Raw genomic sequence first — 16,026 nt, forward strand, 5'->3', positions numbered from 1 at the left:
TTTGAAGTCCTAGCCCACACACACACACACACACACACACAGTTACCCGTACGTAGTACTCAATACTTCACATCCTTAAAATTTGCCACTTTCATACCAAACTTTGCAGCTCAATGTCCGTGCTATAAAATTTTACTCTTATCAAGAGCATAAAAACACTGTGGAGAAGCGTTTAGATCATCATGACCATGTTGGGAACTGACCCAGACTGAGGTTGTTTAAGGTTGATTAGAAGCTCAGTGATAGAAGAAACTCTGGCAAACATTAGATAAAGACTATTGAACAATTAGATGAACACATAAAATTATTTAGCAGGGGTTTAACAGACGTGGGTTTACATGGAACCCAGACTGCGGCTCCTGTCTCCTACTTTCTTCTGGCTGACATAATGCGGGCAAAACCAGAAACTACAACAAACCAGATGAGGACCACATCTGGGTTAGACTTCCCACACACATACATACAAATCTGCAACTCTTAGATTGAACCAAACAAAGATAGCATATCTCTAAGGCTGCAACTAATGATTATTTTCATTATCAATTCATCTGTCAATTATTTTCTGGGTCAATCAATTAGTTGTTTCATCTATAAATATCAGAAAATGGTGAAAAATGTCAACCACTGATTCCTAAAGCTCAAGATGCAACCTGACATGTCTCGTTCTGTCCCAACCAACAGTCCACAACCCAAAGATATTCAGTTTACTGTCATAGAGGACTAAAGAAACCGGAAAATATTTATATTTAATTAATTTATTCTCTTTAAAGAATGACTCAAAAACGATTAATTGATTATCAAAGTACTTGGCAATTAATTTTCTGTTGATTAATTAGTTGATTAATCGTTGCAGCTCTACATATCTCTTTCCTGTCTCAGACAAGGCAAAGAAAATAACACATTTTTTTATCTCATTGGAAAGAATTATGAAAATAAGATAAATATAAATAAAACAACCTGATAATAAAACTGTTAATTTGACTAATGGGTCTTACAAGACTCCCCCTAACAATGTGGGGGCAAATTTAGGGGACACTGTGCAGCAGACAGATTATTTTTCATTCCAGTAGAGAAAAAAAAGTCTTTGATGAAACTGGAAGTGTTATGAAAAATTGTTTTGTCAAACAACCTACAGGATTTGCAAAGTTCAAAGTTTGCTTGAACTTATATTTGAGCCAAAGCAGACTCAGCAGTTATCGGTGTAAAAGTGCAAAACGCAGAAATGAAGCAGTGACAGAAGCTTTGACAGCACAATACATTCTGCAAGATCCAGGATGCACATCCCGGATTATGGGAAGAACCCGGGAAGAACACACACCCCCTTGTTTCCACTGTGGGAGGAGGATACGGTAAAAAAAAAAAAAAAAAAGGAGGGGTTCAAGTTCAATTAGGACAGCCCCCAAAAAAAGTTCCCACACGGAGGAAAGAAAGTCATACAAGTAAGAGGGACGCTCCGGTCAGACGCTCCACTGATGCTTATTCGGGCGTAAAACAAGACATGCATTCTGTAAGCAAGTCATGGCTGCTGCTTACAGGCTTCATAGTGTTTTATGTCATCTACCTGCTGTTCGGAGCTTTAGTTTTCTCCTGCATCGAGCGGCCGGTGGAGGACCAACTGCGACATGACATGGAAGCTCTGAAGCAGGAGTTTCTCAACCTGAGCTGCGTCAACGCCGCGTCCCTCGAACGCTTTCTGGTTAAGGTGCTGACGGCCAACAAGTACGGTGTGTCCGTCCTCAAAAACTCCTCCGTCACTTCAAACTGGGACCTGATATCCTCCATGTTCTTCGCCAACACTTTGGTCACTACTGTCGGTGAGTGCAAAGAACAAAAGTGCACAGAGAAGTTTAAAAGCGAAAATAAGACGCATGGTGTGATTTTTACGCAGCGTCGCAGCGCAACATTTTTTTTTTAACCATCCTCACAAGAACTTACTTAACTTACAATCACATGCAGATGTCACATAATGTTTGTTTTAATTTTAGGAGATAAAACTCCTCCAGAGTCTACAGTGATGATACAGTGGTATGTTTGTTTTGCCACGTGTCATGGTTGCAGCTGAAACTTTGAACTTGGGTCAGTTAAGATCAAAACATAAATCCATAGCGAGATGGTTTCTTCAATACTGATCAATGGACAGATCGTTTCATGTCTGTTGTCCTGTAACATCCCCCATATTCCTATACACAGTCTCATATGAAAGACTGATAATCAGAGATGTCCGGTGGGTTCATGAGCTTCTTATTATGGAATCATGAGACAAAGTTGTCAATGAGAGCAGGGGGAAAGATAATAATCATGAGTTTACTGATAGTTTACCACAATACTGCAGAGTGTGAGGCAGTTATCTTTCACAGGAATGAAGTCTGAACCCCCAGTGAATGAAGATACGTGACCTGGAGGTTAGAGGAGGGAAAGGATGCTGCCTGAGTGATTAAGTGAGAGCAGGGTTGTCACACATCTCAGAGAGATTTAGGACGGACCAGCCGGGTAGTTCAGAAATCACATGAATCAAAACAGAGCTAGTAAAACTTGACAGTCCTGTAGAGGAATGACTGCCTCTATCTTTAAGTTACAATGCTTATTTATTTAGTAAAGTGTACAGTAGCAGAGACCGACCATGTGATCTGTCGTCATGGATATTCATTTCGGAAGAGGTACTCACATCCTTTACTTAAGTAAAAGTACAAATACAGCAATGTAAAAATACTCCTGTTACAAGTAAAAGTCCTGCATGAAAAATCCTACTTAAGTAAAAGGCCGCTCCAAAGGGTCATCAGATCAATCTGAGGGGTCGTGAGATGATTAATGGGAGAGAAAAGAGGAAAAAACAAAGTTCTGATACACAAATCTTTTTTCAGTTTTTGGACTTTTTCACTGGTAAAATATTGGATCGTTTGAACATTTATTGAAATGAAAGCATGTGAGAAGTTTAGAGGGAAAAATCACTATTTGGTGGAGCTGTTAACAACTCATAGACATGTGAAATGTGACCCCGACTACACACTGCTTTATGTAAGACGTCAAAAGCCGAAAAGGTTGGAAACCACTGGTTTCATCTTTAACAATGTGTTGTCTTTTAAAAGCTTGTTATATTATCCATTGTGTCAAATCTTCATCTGAAAAGTAACTAAAGCTGTCAAATAAATGTAGTGAAGTAGAAAGTATAAAGTAGCATCAAATGGAGTAAAGTACAAATACCTCAAAATCCTGCATAAGTACAGTACACTTACACTGTTGATTTCAACTGAAGATAAAATATCTCAACATCTTGGATAGCAGGGACATACAGATATTAATAATATTCACCCGAGGCGATCGTTGTGTTCGCAAAGCCTGTTTTTGTTCAAACGCAGCTCAAGGTCATTGGTGTGGTCATAAGATGTAGAGCTTGTTTTTATAAAGAATTATGTGTCTGTTTTGGCAATATTTAATAACTAAACTGACCAAGACAACAATTTAAAGTTTTCAAGAGAGAGAGTTTTCAGTGCTTGAAGCAACATCCTGCATCACATTTAATCACACACATTCATTACTGGGACACACCCAGTGCAACTACAGTATGTACGGTTAACCACAGAGCAGAGTGGATTCACATTCTTCATGCCGGGCTAGTACTTCAGTTGATGTTATGATAAATATAAATGCAAATATGGCTGCTTTTGTTATCTTAAAAGTCACAATGAAATGTTTTTTCTCTCTGAAACCTGAATTTTATGTGTTTCCTGTTAAAGCAGGATGTTGAGGTGAAACATAGAGCGATGCAGGAGCGGCCTATCAGTGCAGCATGTATGAAATGTTTACTGTAACTGTTTGTCAGGAAGGAAAAGAGGCCGGATGTTTTAATCACTCCTTTCATTTCATCGCTCTAAATGGAGTCACAGTGATTGCAACTACAGCATCAACCTTATCTTTATTATGACTGGCAGCATCAAAAGCACCTTTCAGTGTGAAAAAAAAAAAAATGAAACCGCACAGCCAGGTTTAGAAAAACAAGCAAGAGGGGAAAGTCAGTAAACTCACCTCTGCAAAAACATTCAAGGTTTGTTTCATTCAGGTAATACATACACTGTATGTTGGAGCCAGTTTATTTACATCAGTTCACATTTGTATAAATGAACAACAACTGCCAATAATGTGAATAACCGTCCTCACAGGCGGTACAATCCATGTGAGTTAAGTGCTGGTTGCCAGAGAGCAGACTTGAAATTTGGACGCTGACTTACGCCACAAAAATGTGTGTGAAGATGGAAGAAGATGCAGGAATTACACTTAACTGATCAGCAACGGGGTGAAATATGTACAACGACTACATTCAGTTTCTGGACAGAATATGCAGGTAAAATACATATTTTAAAGGAGAAATATAATTTATCAGTGACACTAAAATGATGGAGAGGATGTGTTGAAACCTATTCTTCATTTAGTCACAGTTTTTGGTTTTTCCTCAATGTTAAAGACATTCTGAGTTGTTATTTTCACAAATATTTGAAAGCTTTTTGTTTGAATTTACTTAAAATTTTAAAGAGTTCAGCTTTGAGCTTATTATTATCACTAAATTATGATGACAGAAATCGTGTCCATGCATCCACAACTGAAATAACTGAAAATTCAAACCATGGAGCAAATCACCTTTTAAGTTAAGAAATAACTTACAAGTACATGAATGTTGTATCTGAATCAAATGCTGTGTAGTTTTAATGGTCAGCATCACCATTGAGAAACCAGAGAGACATGACTTGCAGTTTGCCCGTGACGTTCGTGACTAGACATGTACTTGTCCCAAAAGATTTTAAACAGATTTGACAGGAATTCAGGAAGTGTTGAGTTACTGCCAGTATCAAAGCCACCAGGATTCAGCAGCATCATACAGAGAAGCTCCAGGAGGTTTTTTTATTATAAGCTGCTGCTCTATCTAGGCAAACTACTACAAAAACATAGTGGCACTCACAGGTGCACTACTGTCCAACAGACACTCACATGGGAACTGAGAAAATGCAAATTCACGCATGAAGCAGAACAGAAGTGACCTTTGTGTTCAGGAAAAGTGTGTTTGCCCTACGTAGAGCGTGAATTTTCTTTCACACTGCTACATGTGCTTCCTTACGTGACACTTCCTTAAATCAACTTGATGATTGTCAGTGTTTGAGCGTGCGCTGTGATGATTTCAACTCAGATAGACACACTCCGAGCTAACAGGAGATGATCAGATGATCACTTGTGTTGTAAAAATAAAGGTGAAATAAGCACACAAAATGTCAGTTCTTAATCCTTCACTGTGCAGGATATCTGTGTGTGCACTACTACAGTAAATACGGTAAAGTTTTTCTGCAAAAATCTAATTGTGGAAGTTTATGTTGAACAGACGAGGAAGTTATTTTATTGTTTGCCTTTGCTCAGTTAAACTGTGGGTTTGTTTACAAAGTGACGGCTTGTGTTCCTGTCCGGTTGGACTAGTGATGTCACATGTTACAATGACAACAGCGGTGTCCAAAACTAAGAAAATAAGACTCAGAATCATTTATTTTTTTCAGAGCAGCTGGTCTTGTCTGTAACGTTTGTTCAATGTGATCGCTGACCTGGACAGCTTGAGCGGAGGTGGAGGGAACTTGCAGAACGATGCTATGCTTGACATTCTGAATTGGTCCCAGTTTATTTTGTCAAGGAGCTGTTCTGTACGGCTCCAAATGCTTTCTTGTCATTCCACGTTGATACTGAACGGCAGCTGTAAACTGATGAGCTCCACTGGTTTGTGACTGGTGGTATTGGGCTGGATTTAATGAGGAACGCTGATGAGTAATTGGTTTCTGCAGGTGTTTAAAGTTCAGATTCTACATATCGGCTTACTTTGAATTAGTTTTTTTTTTGCAGTTACTGGACGTGGAACGCCTCTCACTGGGTTGTGTTTCTCTCACAACTCCCCTCCTCTGTGAGCAACAGCGTGCAGCAGCCTAAAGCATGTTACATGCAAAAAACTGAATATTTACATTGTGCATTTGTTTCTCTGTGTGTTTTCTTGCACAGAGGACAAAGAAATATGTTTAATGCATTTCCTTCCTCGTGTTTGTGAATATTTTGAAGCCTGCATCGGTCACATCCATGTTTTCTAGCTCACGGCCTTCTTTTTCCTTCCTCCCGTGCTTGTGAACATGCATGACATACAAACAAAGCTCATAAAAACATTGCCTCATAGTTTTAGTCGTGGTTAAGAACTGTGCAGGGTAGTGTTTACTCTGTGGGTCGTTTTTTTAAAGACATATGAGGAATATTCTCTCTACAGGGGTAAAAAGATGAGAAGAAAATCCCATCGTAACGTCTGTCCAGAAACATCTTTAATCACCGAACAAAGACAAAAAACATTTACTTTGTGTGTCTAATCTGTATCCAAATAGATCACATTTCTCTAAATTAGTCTCCAGATAGTTAATTAACTCAGCTCATGTCTCAGCGAGGCGTCTACTGCTGCTTAAATAGTGTATAGTTGCAATCAGCAGAGAATAAAATGTACATTTTGTCTTGAATGTGAGAAGTAAAAGTACCTTGTGAATGACAGGATGTTTGTTGCCTCACAACCATAAACATAACCCAACTGTCCTCGGACATTAGTGAAACAAACTGGGAAATTGATTTAAATCCAAACATTAAAACCTGTGTCAGCACAGTGTGATCATTGTGCGACGTTCCTCTGGATCACTTGTGTTGGATAGACTTCACAGTAACGTAATCGAGTTTCGCCGTTCTTCAGCTGAGCAGATGCTTGTTTTGACTGAACCCTGCAGTCTGTTAAACCTCCTGAAAGAAGCTGTTTTAAACCGTCGTAAAACGCTGCGCCGTCGGGAGGGCATCGCCATCCCGTTCTCTCCGCAATCAGAGTCACGTCGGGTCGGGACAGATACGAAGGCTGAGACATATTTCAGCTCTGTCAGAAGCATGATCTCATCGCCTCGAGCCAGCGCAAAATAAAGTCTGGTGCTATCTCATCACAGCTGCAGTGTGATAATACTATCAGGTTCATACCAGAGATGGTTGCTCAGTCACTGTCAACAAAAACATTTGCACAATTTCCTCCTTGAAGGTTTTCACCCGTCTCATCTTTTTTTGTAGTCAAACACTTTTAATTGTTGCAAGAGCAGCGGTCATGTGATTTTCAGAGTTAACTAATCATGTTGGTGTTTTCCTGCGCTCCTGTAATGATGCATAATAACCTGCAGGCTGACTTTTTGACAAAGAAAGCTTTGTACTGATCTCATGAAGTATGTCTCTTCTCAGGCTGGGACGACCGTCAGGGAACGCCATTCAAACACGTCATCCCAATGTGAAGCTAATGATAATTGGAGCTTCACTTTTATTGAGGAAGTAATTATATTAGGTCTTAAATCCTTTACTGTGTTCCTCAGGAATTGATAAGTCAAACTAATTTAGTATAAAAATAGCTTTCCCGCCAAGAGTAATGTTATTTATTCTAATATACAGTATATGCAGCACAGGATCTATTGAGATTTAGACTTTCAACGCACATACATACAGTTTTTTTCTTAATTCGGTCTTTAAAATGTCAGAAAATTGCAAAAAATGTTGATCAGTTTCCCAAAGCCCAAGATACAACCTCAACGAACAGTCCGTAACCCAAATATATTTACTTTACTATGACTTTAGAGTAAATAAACCAGTAAATAGTCACATTAAAGAAGCTGGAACAAGAGAACTTCAGTATTCTTTCAAAAAATACATAAAAATGTCAAAACGATTAATCGATTATCAAATTAGTTGGAGATTATATTTCTGTTGTTTGAATAATTGAGTAATCGACAAATTATTGCAGCACTACATACATTTGATTGCACAAGGAGACGTAATTAGTAAATACTGATGGAACTTTTTGCTGCGCAGCTGCACTTTTGTGCAGAAGTGTTTTATTTCTGTATAAATTGCAGGTCAAATGATGATTTTATGTAGTTGAAGCTGCTTTTGTTTGTCACATCATGCAGTAACAACAGGATGTGCTGTCTGGATGTCACTTCAGAGGATTTAAACTCACAAACAAAATAAACAGAGGCTTCTTCAACTCTACTGCTAGCAGGTCATTTACACATCAGATGATATTGTATCACCTGCTTCTACAAACATTTTTTTTAACTGCACCCTATGGAGCCGCGACTCCCTGTCTGCTCTTATCATGGGATCAATGAGGCAGTAATGTGTTTGTAATGTTTATTTACTCTTCAGCTATATTGTTTACTTATGTTTTATCACAACAAATCATTTGTCTTTTATGTAACCGGAGGCTGAATTGAGATCCAGTCAGAGGCGGAGGTTTCAGTCGGTAGTTAATGTGTCCCTGCGGGCCGGTTTGACAGACACTCAGTCAATAGCTTCTTCTTCTATGAGTCCAGGTTTTATTTTCTTCCTCCCAGCTTTAACTTCCTGATATTTACCCACAGCTGCTGTGTTTCTTTGTTTTTTAAACTGACTTGGCTGCAGCCCAACTTCACGCTGTGGGAAGCTGGATGTTCAGCTCACAGTCGCTTTAAACTGTGTGACTAAACTATATATATGATGTGTAAATGTTTGTAGCAGGCGTCATGATGCAGATGAGAGAAGCTCTGGGTTGCTTACAACTGTTACTGTGCATGCACACTGTATCACCTTTTTTAAAGGGCCGGTTCACCCAAAATAACAGAAAAAAACATGTTTTCTCATTTACGTCTTGTGATACTTGGCTAAACAGATAGTTTTGGCATTATTTTCCCAGATTTTGGGATATCTGAGTCTCAGATTTCTGCTTCCATCCTTATACAATGAGGTGAATTTGTAGGGCTCACCTCATTGAAAAATTACATTTGGAAAAAAAATTCATCAGGCCTCCAGAAACGGTGTCCCTTTAGCACGCTCTCAACAGATTTTAGTGGAACTTCAATTTTTTAACCCCTGAGTTTTGCCTCCCAGGCAGCTCTTCCTTTCAACTATCATACATGCTGCTCAAACTGTAATTGATGGAGCTTGTTAAAATGCTTTTCACAACTGATATGTTGACATAAATGTTTATAGAAATGCCAGCCGCCTGATGTATGACCGTTTAAATTCTCCTCTTCTTCGTCTCCTCTGTTTTCTGTCCTGTATCTCCAGGTTATGGTCACACCACTCCTCTGTCTGACTCGGGGAAGGCTTTCTCCATCCTCTACGCCCTAATAGGAGTCCCCTTCACCATGCTGGTGCTGACCGCCTGCGTCCAGAGGCTCATGTACCCTCTGGTCTTCGCTCCCGTCGGCCTCCTGCAGCGTTCAGGCCTGGAGCCTCGATCGGCCACCGCCGTCCACTTCCTGTTGCTGCTGGTTATTGTGGTGCTGTGCTTCTTTGTGGCGCCGGCGGCTGTTTTCAGCACAGTGGAAATGTCTTGGTCGTTCCTGGATGGCATCTACTTCTGTTTCATCTCGCTGTGCACCATTGGACTTGGGGACTTTGTGCCGGGTACACAACCTGGGCAGAAGTACAGGCCGCTGTACCAGGTCACTGTCATGTGTGAGTACAGCTGTCTTTTATGTCCTATGTACATCAAACTGATATCCAATTGTAAAAGTCATGTTTACCTTTTTTAAAACAGGCAAGGGGGTAATATTAGTGCTTCAGTATCTTCATACTAGTTTTTTTGTACTTTGTAACTCATTTCCAAAATCTGCAGAGTGTTTTTCTTCTGGTCATACAGGTGTCATGTGATTTGTAAGATGAACTCAAATTCTCTGCTTCAGGTTCTTTGCTTTATTTGTCTTTGTCTTGTCACATTTGCAACACATGTTCTAACTCATTGAAAGTCAAGCGTGACTCTCTTACAGTCACACAGTCACGCTCAAAGGCTCACACACACACCACTTCCTCCTTTAAGGCTTGGTCATCGGCAGTATATGTTTGATAAGAAGGTGTTGTCTCATCGCCGGCCGGCACACGATGACGTTTAGAACAGCACCTGTTCACTGAGCTTGCAGTCAAGACTAACATGTTAGTTTTAAACGCATACATATATTTTTAGTTGATGCAGATGAGTTAGTGCAGAGTCTTGAAATTCATCATGGACATGTTGAAAAACACTGTCAAGTGTCAGGCTCTTCTGCACAGTTAAGATTCAGTTCACACTTAGTTTAAATACGCTGTCAGGATGTCAGAATTTAAAATACACTTCCCCCTAAAAGAAACAGTTGTGTATCTGATCTTATATCTTATGTTAATATATAGAATAAATAGATCTGGGTTAAAAAAAACCCCCACCAAGCTACAATATGTGATTGTTTGAGTCTCTGGTTCCATCGTGGCTGTGAAAAATTAGATTTTTCATTCTTCACAGAACTACTCCTGTCACTTTTCACATCTACAAATAAACAAACAAACAAACAGCACTAATGTCTTCGAGGAAAGACTGTCTGAAAGTGTGTGCTGTGATGGATTATCACGGCTCGCCCCTCTCTCTGATTCATTCACAACGCTTTTTTAATGTGGCCGTCCTGAACATCCGATAGAACTTTTGCCCTCCGATAAGACTGGAAATCATGTCATGTGGACTAGTTAGTCGCAGCTCGACTCAAAACAAACAATAGTTTTCAGTATCAATTAATCTGTTGATTATTTAGTCGTTTCGTCTATAAAATGGTGAATAATGACGATCGCTGTTTCCTGAAGCCTGAGGTGACGTCTTCAAATGTCTTCTTTTGTCTCGACCAGCAGTAACAACCCCAAAATATTCAGTTTACTGTCATAGAGGAGAAAATTTTAAAAAATGAAGATGCTAGAATCTGAGAATTTTGACTTTTGTTCTTAAAAAATGACTCAAAACGATGAATCACTAATTGGAATAGTTGGTGATTAATTTTCTGTCAGTTGTTTAATTGACCAGTTGTTGCAGCTCTAGTTTCAAGGATACCTCGGCCTTTAATGGCAAACCCAAGACCAAAGCTGCCATAAGTAAACTGAACCGTCTGTAACTCAAACAATAATCTTCAGCAGCTGTGGTTCAATAAGTAACATAACCTCTTCTGCATGAAAATGAAAAGGGCAAATATTACTATTGTTTAGCAAACAGTGAAAAGTTGGCATATAAATAAAGAGAAAATATTATGGTAAGCTGACAACAGTTTAACAACATCGAAACAATGATGTTCTTGTAAGAATCCTATTATTCAAATAGTTAATCAACATAAACCAGGTCCCATAATCCTCATTATCATCATAAAGATGTTCCCACACTGTGTCTAAAACATCCAAACCTCATTTAAAACGCTGATTTCAACACACACACAGTGGTAATATTTGTGACCTTTGACCGTCTTATTATTATTTCTTTGCCACGATGACTCAGGGATATAACTAAAAGCCCCCTGAACTTGTGGCTACGTTCAAACGAAAGCCAACAAGAGTCACGTGGCTCCAGAGTCTGATGTGGTTTCGTCCTGAGGGTCACACAGAGCTGCAGAGCTGTAGATCAGAGCGAGTCCACCAGAATATCTGACGCACCACTGTAGCGGCCCGCAGAGGTGACAGACAATCACACAAACCACAAACAGTCTCTCATCTCGCTGATGCAGAAAGTCTTCCTCGATCGAGAGACAAGAAAAATAGGTGTTTTTTTTTTTTGTTGTTGTTACATGAGGTACGTCGTTATGGTAAATACAATGGAGGGATTATGATTGGTCATATCATAAACAAAGCTAGAAGAAGAGCTAGTTGTTTAATAGTTCCAGAGAAAATATTCTTGGGTAATTCTTCTTTTTGTCTTGCTGCTGTGAGGGGAGACGCTGACCTTTTGCAGCCATGAATGCGTTTCTCATTTTCACCTCTGATGTGAGAAGTTGCACCTCCCGCTGCTTCTCTTTTCTCAGTAACAAGTAAATGTGCTGGAGGGGGCAGGTTCCTCATAAATAAAACTGACTTCTCTGACTTTTATCTGTTAGCGTTGTGAAAATTGAAGTTCACTGTGCCGTGTCGCTCATTGTAAGTTAATCCACCTTTTTTGCAGAGAATTTTATTAAACAGAAATGAAATGATCTCATAAGCATTAGTGGCTTTCGATAAGCTTTAAAAAAAAAACCTGGAATGAGTCGAGGCAACGGCGCCCTGACTGTAATATCATTTTCATACATTTGAATACCACTTATTCATGGATTTAGAAAGATTTCTGTTTTTGTTTCTTTTTACTGAACAAGGATTTTGCTATGTAAGGGTGTATTAGCCGTATTAGAATCTGATTTTTGTCAGAAATTTTGGCAAAAACATCTCGTGAGTCATCTCTGATCTCTCTCACACAGTGAATCATGCTGTTAATCCACTTCATCTCATCTGCACCGCAAAGCTGCATCTAGGAAAGCAAGAGTGATACTATTAGTGCATACTGTTGGTAGAAAGTGCTTTAAAATGTAGTGTATCTGGGCAACAATGGTGTGTCTTTTTGTAAAAACCTTTGAGATAAGCAACAGAAGTTCTGCACCTGCATTTATACTCCAACACTCAACATATCAGGATTGTGTTGGCTGAACAGAGTGGACAAGAGATATATTGTTAATTAAAAGTGAAACCATACTGGTGAATTCCCAACTACATAATGTGGGTGGTAATTGTAAATGTGCTTCTTCCTAAAAAAACCCCCCTACTAAGTCTGAGATCGAGACATCGCTGTCACATGACGGAGGTTGTTTTCATAGCTGAGCTCTTGTTTTTCTGTCTCTGTGTGGTGTTTTTTTCTCTGTTTATTGAATCAGGGTTGGAATGACCTTTTTTTGTCTCAAAGTAGCCTCGCTGTTGTTTTGTTCCTCTGTGGAGAGCTCTGCAGTGAATATCTGACAAACACTAACTGATTGAGATGAATGTGGTTTACTCTACTCAGGAGTGGGGGGAAAAAAAATTAGGGAATGCAACAATTTTGAGAAAATGTCACCTCAACATACTTTTTCTCTTCTTTATCATCTCTCTGCTGTAATACACTTTCGTCCCCTTGATGTTAATTAGGAGGATTTTATGGTCAGAGGGACCCTGATGGACACTGTATAGTAGAAAGCTCTGTGTTTTCCTCCGTGTCCCGTCCTCGGCTAATCCCTCGGCCCAGCAGTTCACACGAAGCAGCCAGCGGCGGGTTATTTCCTCGTCCCACAGGCTGTGTTATATAATAATCATGTAGGTCGGGTCGAGTCAGATTAACTCAAACGGTCCCTCAAGTTCTGAGGAGGATAAGTGACCGACTGAGAGAGAGAGGCGGCTTGTTCTCACCGCTCAATGATGTCACATAAAAATGTTACTTCCCCAGCAGCAGAGGTGTTTTCCCCTTCTGAAGTGTCTGCTGCTAAAACTGTTCATGTGTAAATAACACAAATCCTGCTGTAGTTGTAAATAAAGATGCAGGCGATTATGCAATGGGTTCAGAGGGCCCAAAGGTGTTAAAACATATTATTGATTATGTGAAATTCAAGTCTGAAAACACCAAACTGCTGTTTCATGGCTTTTCTACAACAGCACAGCTCTTCTAGTGTTGCTGAAGAGCAAATATTGTGGAAGGGTAGTTTGGAGTTTGAACCGTCAAAGTCCCTTTAACTCATCGAACGCTGTTTTTCACCGTGGAGGGTTAACCAAGTGCTTCACAGGTGGAGAAAATAGTACCAGGAAAAAAGTTGTCAGGTTCAAACTAGTTAATTCAAGAAGTTGATATGAGGGGTTGCAGGTTGGTCACATTAAATGGCCTAAAAAAACTCTTTAGAGCCAAATCATGCTGATCTGTCTGCACCGCTTACTGTACACTTCCCACAGTAACTGTACAGTTATGGAGCTGTGGCCTCTGTAATCCTACACTGTTTACTTGAAGAGTTGGCCTACTTGGAGTACGGAGAGACTATTGTCCAGGACCTGAACTCTGGGCTTATTTGGGGGCAGTTTAGTGCGTACATGTGACAGAAAAAAAAAAACCACACGGCTTCTCTTAAAGGCAAACAAAAGAATCAGAGCACAAATAACAAACGGTGAGCTGATTTTATTTTCACCTTTCCCATCGACTCCAGGGCACTTTTTGTCCTCCTTTTAGCAAAATGTTTTGACTAAAATCTTTTTTCCAGCGTTTATGCTCATGCCTGCAGTTTTGTGGATCTGTGATGTTCATGAAACACCAGAAAACAATTATTGGAAAGATGAAAAATGGAGAGACGACATTGCTATTGTTGTATTCTTCACCAAATGTACAAAAGAAAGAAAAAAAAAAAAGCAGCCCTGGACTCTGCATCTTTTCTAAAGTTGGTTTTATGAAAACCCTCTGATTAATCTAGTATTTTATAAAAAGTCAATGTCTTTCTTTTGTAAAAGATAGATTACTGTGTTGAATAAACGACCTCTTTGCCTCTCCTTCCAGTCTACCTGTTCGTGGGTCTGATGATGATGTACCTCCTGCTGCGCACTTTTCACAAGATGGCCGACCTGCACGGCCTGACCACCTTCCTGCAGCTGCCGCGCTGCGAGGAATCCGACCTGGACGAGGACAGGGAGCCCATTGTGGACAACCAAGATGAAGACCAGACGCGCCCTTACCTGACAGAAAAAGCTGCAAGCAAACCTCTGGAGCCCGGATCACAGACCTCGTACAACTCCATCAACAAAGGCTGAGCTGTGAGAGAGAGAGAGAGAGAGAGAGAGAGAGAGAGAAATGAAGCTCTACCTCTGGCGATCCCTTGGTCTTGAACCAGTGATTAAAAACACACAGCTGGTGGGCTGAATCTCAATTCTTATCTTAATTTTTTAATTTTTTTCCTCATGTAAAACATCCAGAGAGGAGAGAGCATAAAATAATAAGAAATTGAGATGAGAGTATTGAGATCCAGCCTTTGACAGAGAGAGAGAGGGGACTGCCAAACTATTTCAGAATGGTTACTACGCCGCTTTCCTGCACACATAATAATAATAAAAAGGACCATGGTAACCCAACTACGGCAACCTGACTGGGCTAAAAGGCACAGATACTCCTTTTCTCCTAAACACTGGTGTAACTGTGGTGTGTTCACAGCCTCGGGTTAACACACGAAGGGCTCGGACCAAAAGCCTTTTTGATACATGGTTGGTTGTTTCAAGATCACATTTTGTCTTTGTGTTTTTTTTTTTTTGTCACGTTGTTTTTTGTGCCACAGGTTTTGGGTTGTCAGTTGAGGTCTGACAAATAATGCAAAAATGTGCCACTTTCACATTTCAGCTGTTCTTGTTTTTATTCGGGTGCTTAATATATCAAACATGCACATCATCGGCCAAAACACCACCAAACCATTTAGTCATATTTATAGCCTCAATTGGCCTTTACTTCTTTTTTTTAAATTTTAGATCATTTCCTCAAATAAAGGTCAAATGTGGAGCTACACTGAGCATTTCAAACTGTGGTGTGATGTTAACTGGAACGTTTTTTTTTTTCATATTTAATCAGATTTCCTGTATGAAAGTAGTAGCTTTCTGACTCTGAGTCACCCTCGAAAAAGTTCAGGAGCCCGACTCAAGTTTCCCTCAGGACGTGGGCTCTCCTCCTTTATGGCGCTGCCCCCTGGTGTCTATATGTGTGTAGTGCAACATGTTCCTACACCTCCAGAACAATAATAAATAGGATTAAAGGGTTGGAATAGAGGGACTGAGGAAAAGAGAAAAAGAAAAAATGCAAATGATGGTAAATAAAAAGTGTTTCATTGTGGTGATTGAGGGCATGATTCATTTCATTGGAACGACAAACTGTCAAAGACGACCTGTTAATTATGTGTGTTGAGTTACAGTCTGGATTTCCGTCCATTAGAGTTAATGAACACTTGAGACGCACTTTAATGTTCACGTATGTTCTTTTGCTTTTACCATCCAAAGTTGTAGTTGAGTGAACAGGTTCGATATATCCTGATACTGTAAAATAATTTGTCTTTTGTCTGTGTTGGTGTGTATGTTTGTAATAGTTTAGTATTATCAGTTAAACATGTATTCATGTCTGACAATCATAAATTAAAAAAATACTCTGCCTTGTGTTTTGTCATCATGTTTATCATC

The 16,026-nt window shown here is 39.7% G+C and overlaps 1 protein-coding gene across 1 annotated transcript; it reads left to right on the forward strand.

The window, feature by feature from the left end:
* The first annotated feature begins 1,394 nt into the window (after window positions 1–1,394).
* kcnk6 (potassium channel, subfamily K, member 6) lies at window positions 1,395–16,002 on the forward strand. Its single transcript, XM_067595410.1, has 3 exons — window positions 1,395–1,814; window positions 9,127–9,519; window positions 14,372–16,002. The coding sequence occupies exons 1-3, from the start codon at window positions 1,499–1,501 to the stop codon at window positions 14,620–14,622; spliced, it is 960 nt and encodes a 319-aa protein (XP_067451511.1). The 5' UTR covers window positions 1,395–1,498; the 3' UTR covers window positions 14,623–16,002.
* Window positions 16,003–16,026: the final 24 nt, after the last annotated feature.

The sequence above is a fragment of the Thunnus thynnus genome, chromosome 7 (genome assembly GCF_963924715.1).
Source record: "Thunnus thynnus chromosome 7, fThuThy2.1, whole genome shotgun sequence".
NCBI lineage: Eukaryota > Metazoa > Chordata > Actinopteri > Scombriformes > Scombridae > Thunnus > Thunnus thynnus.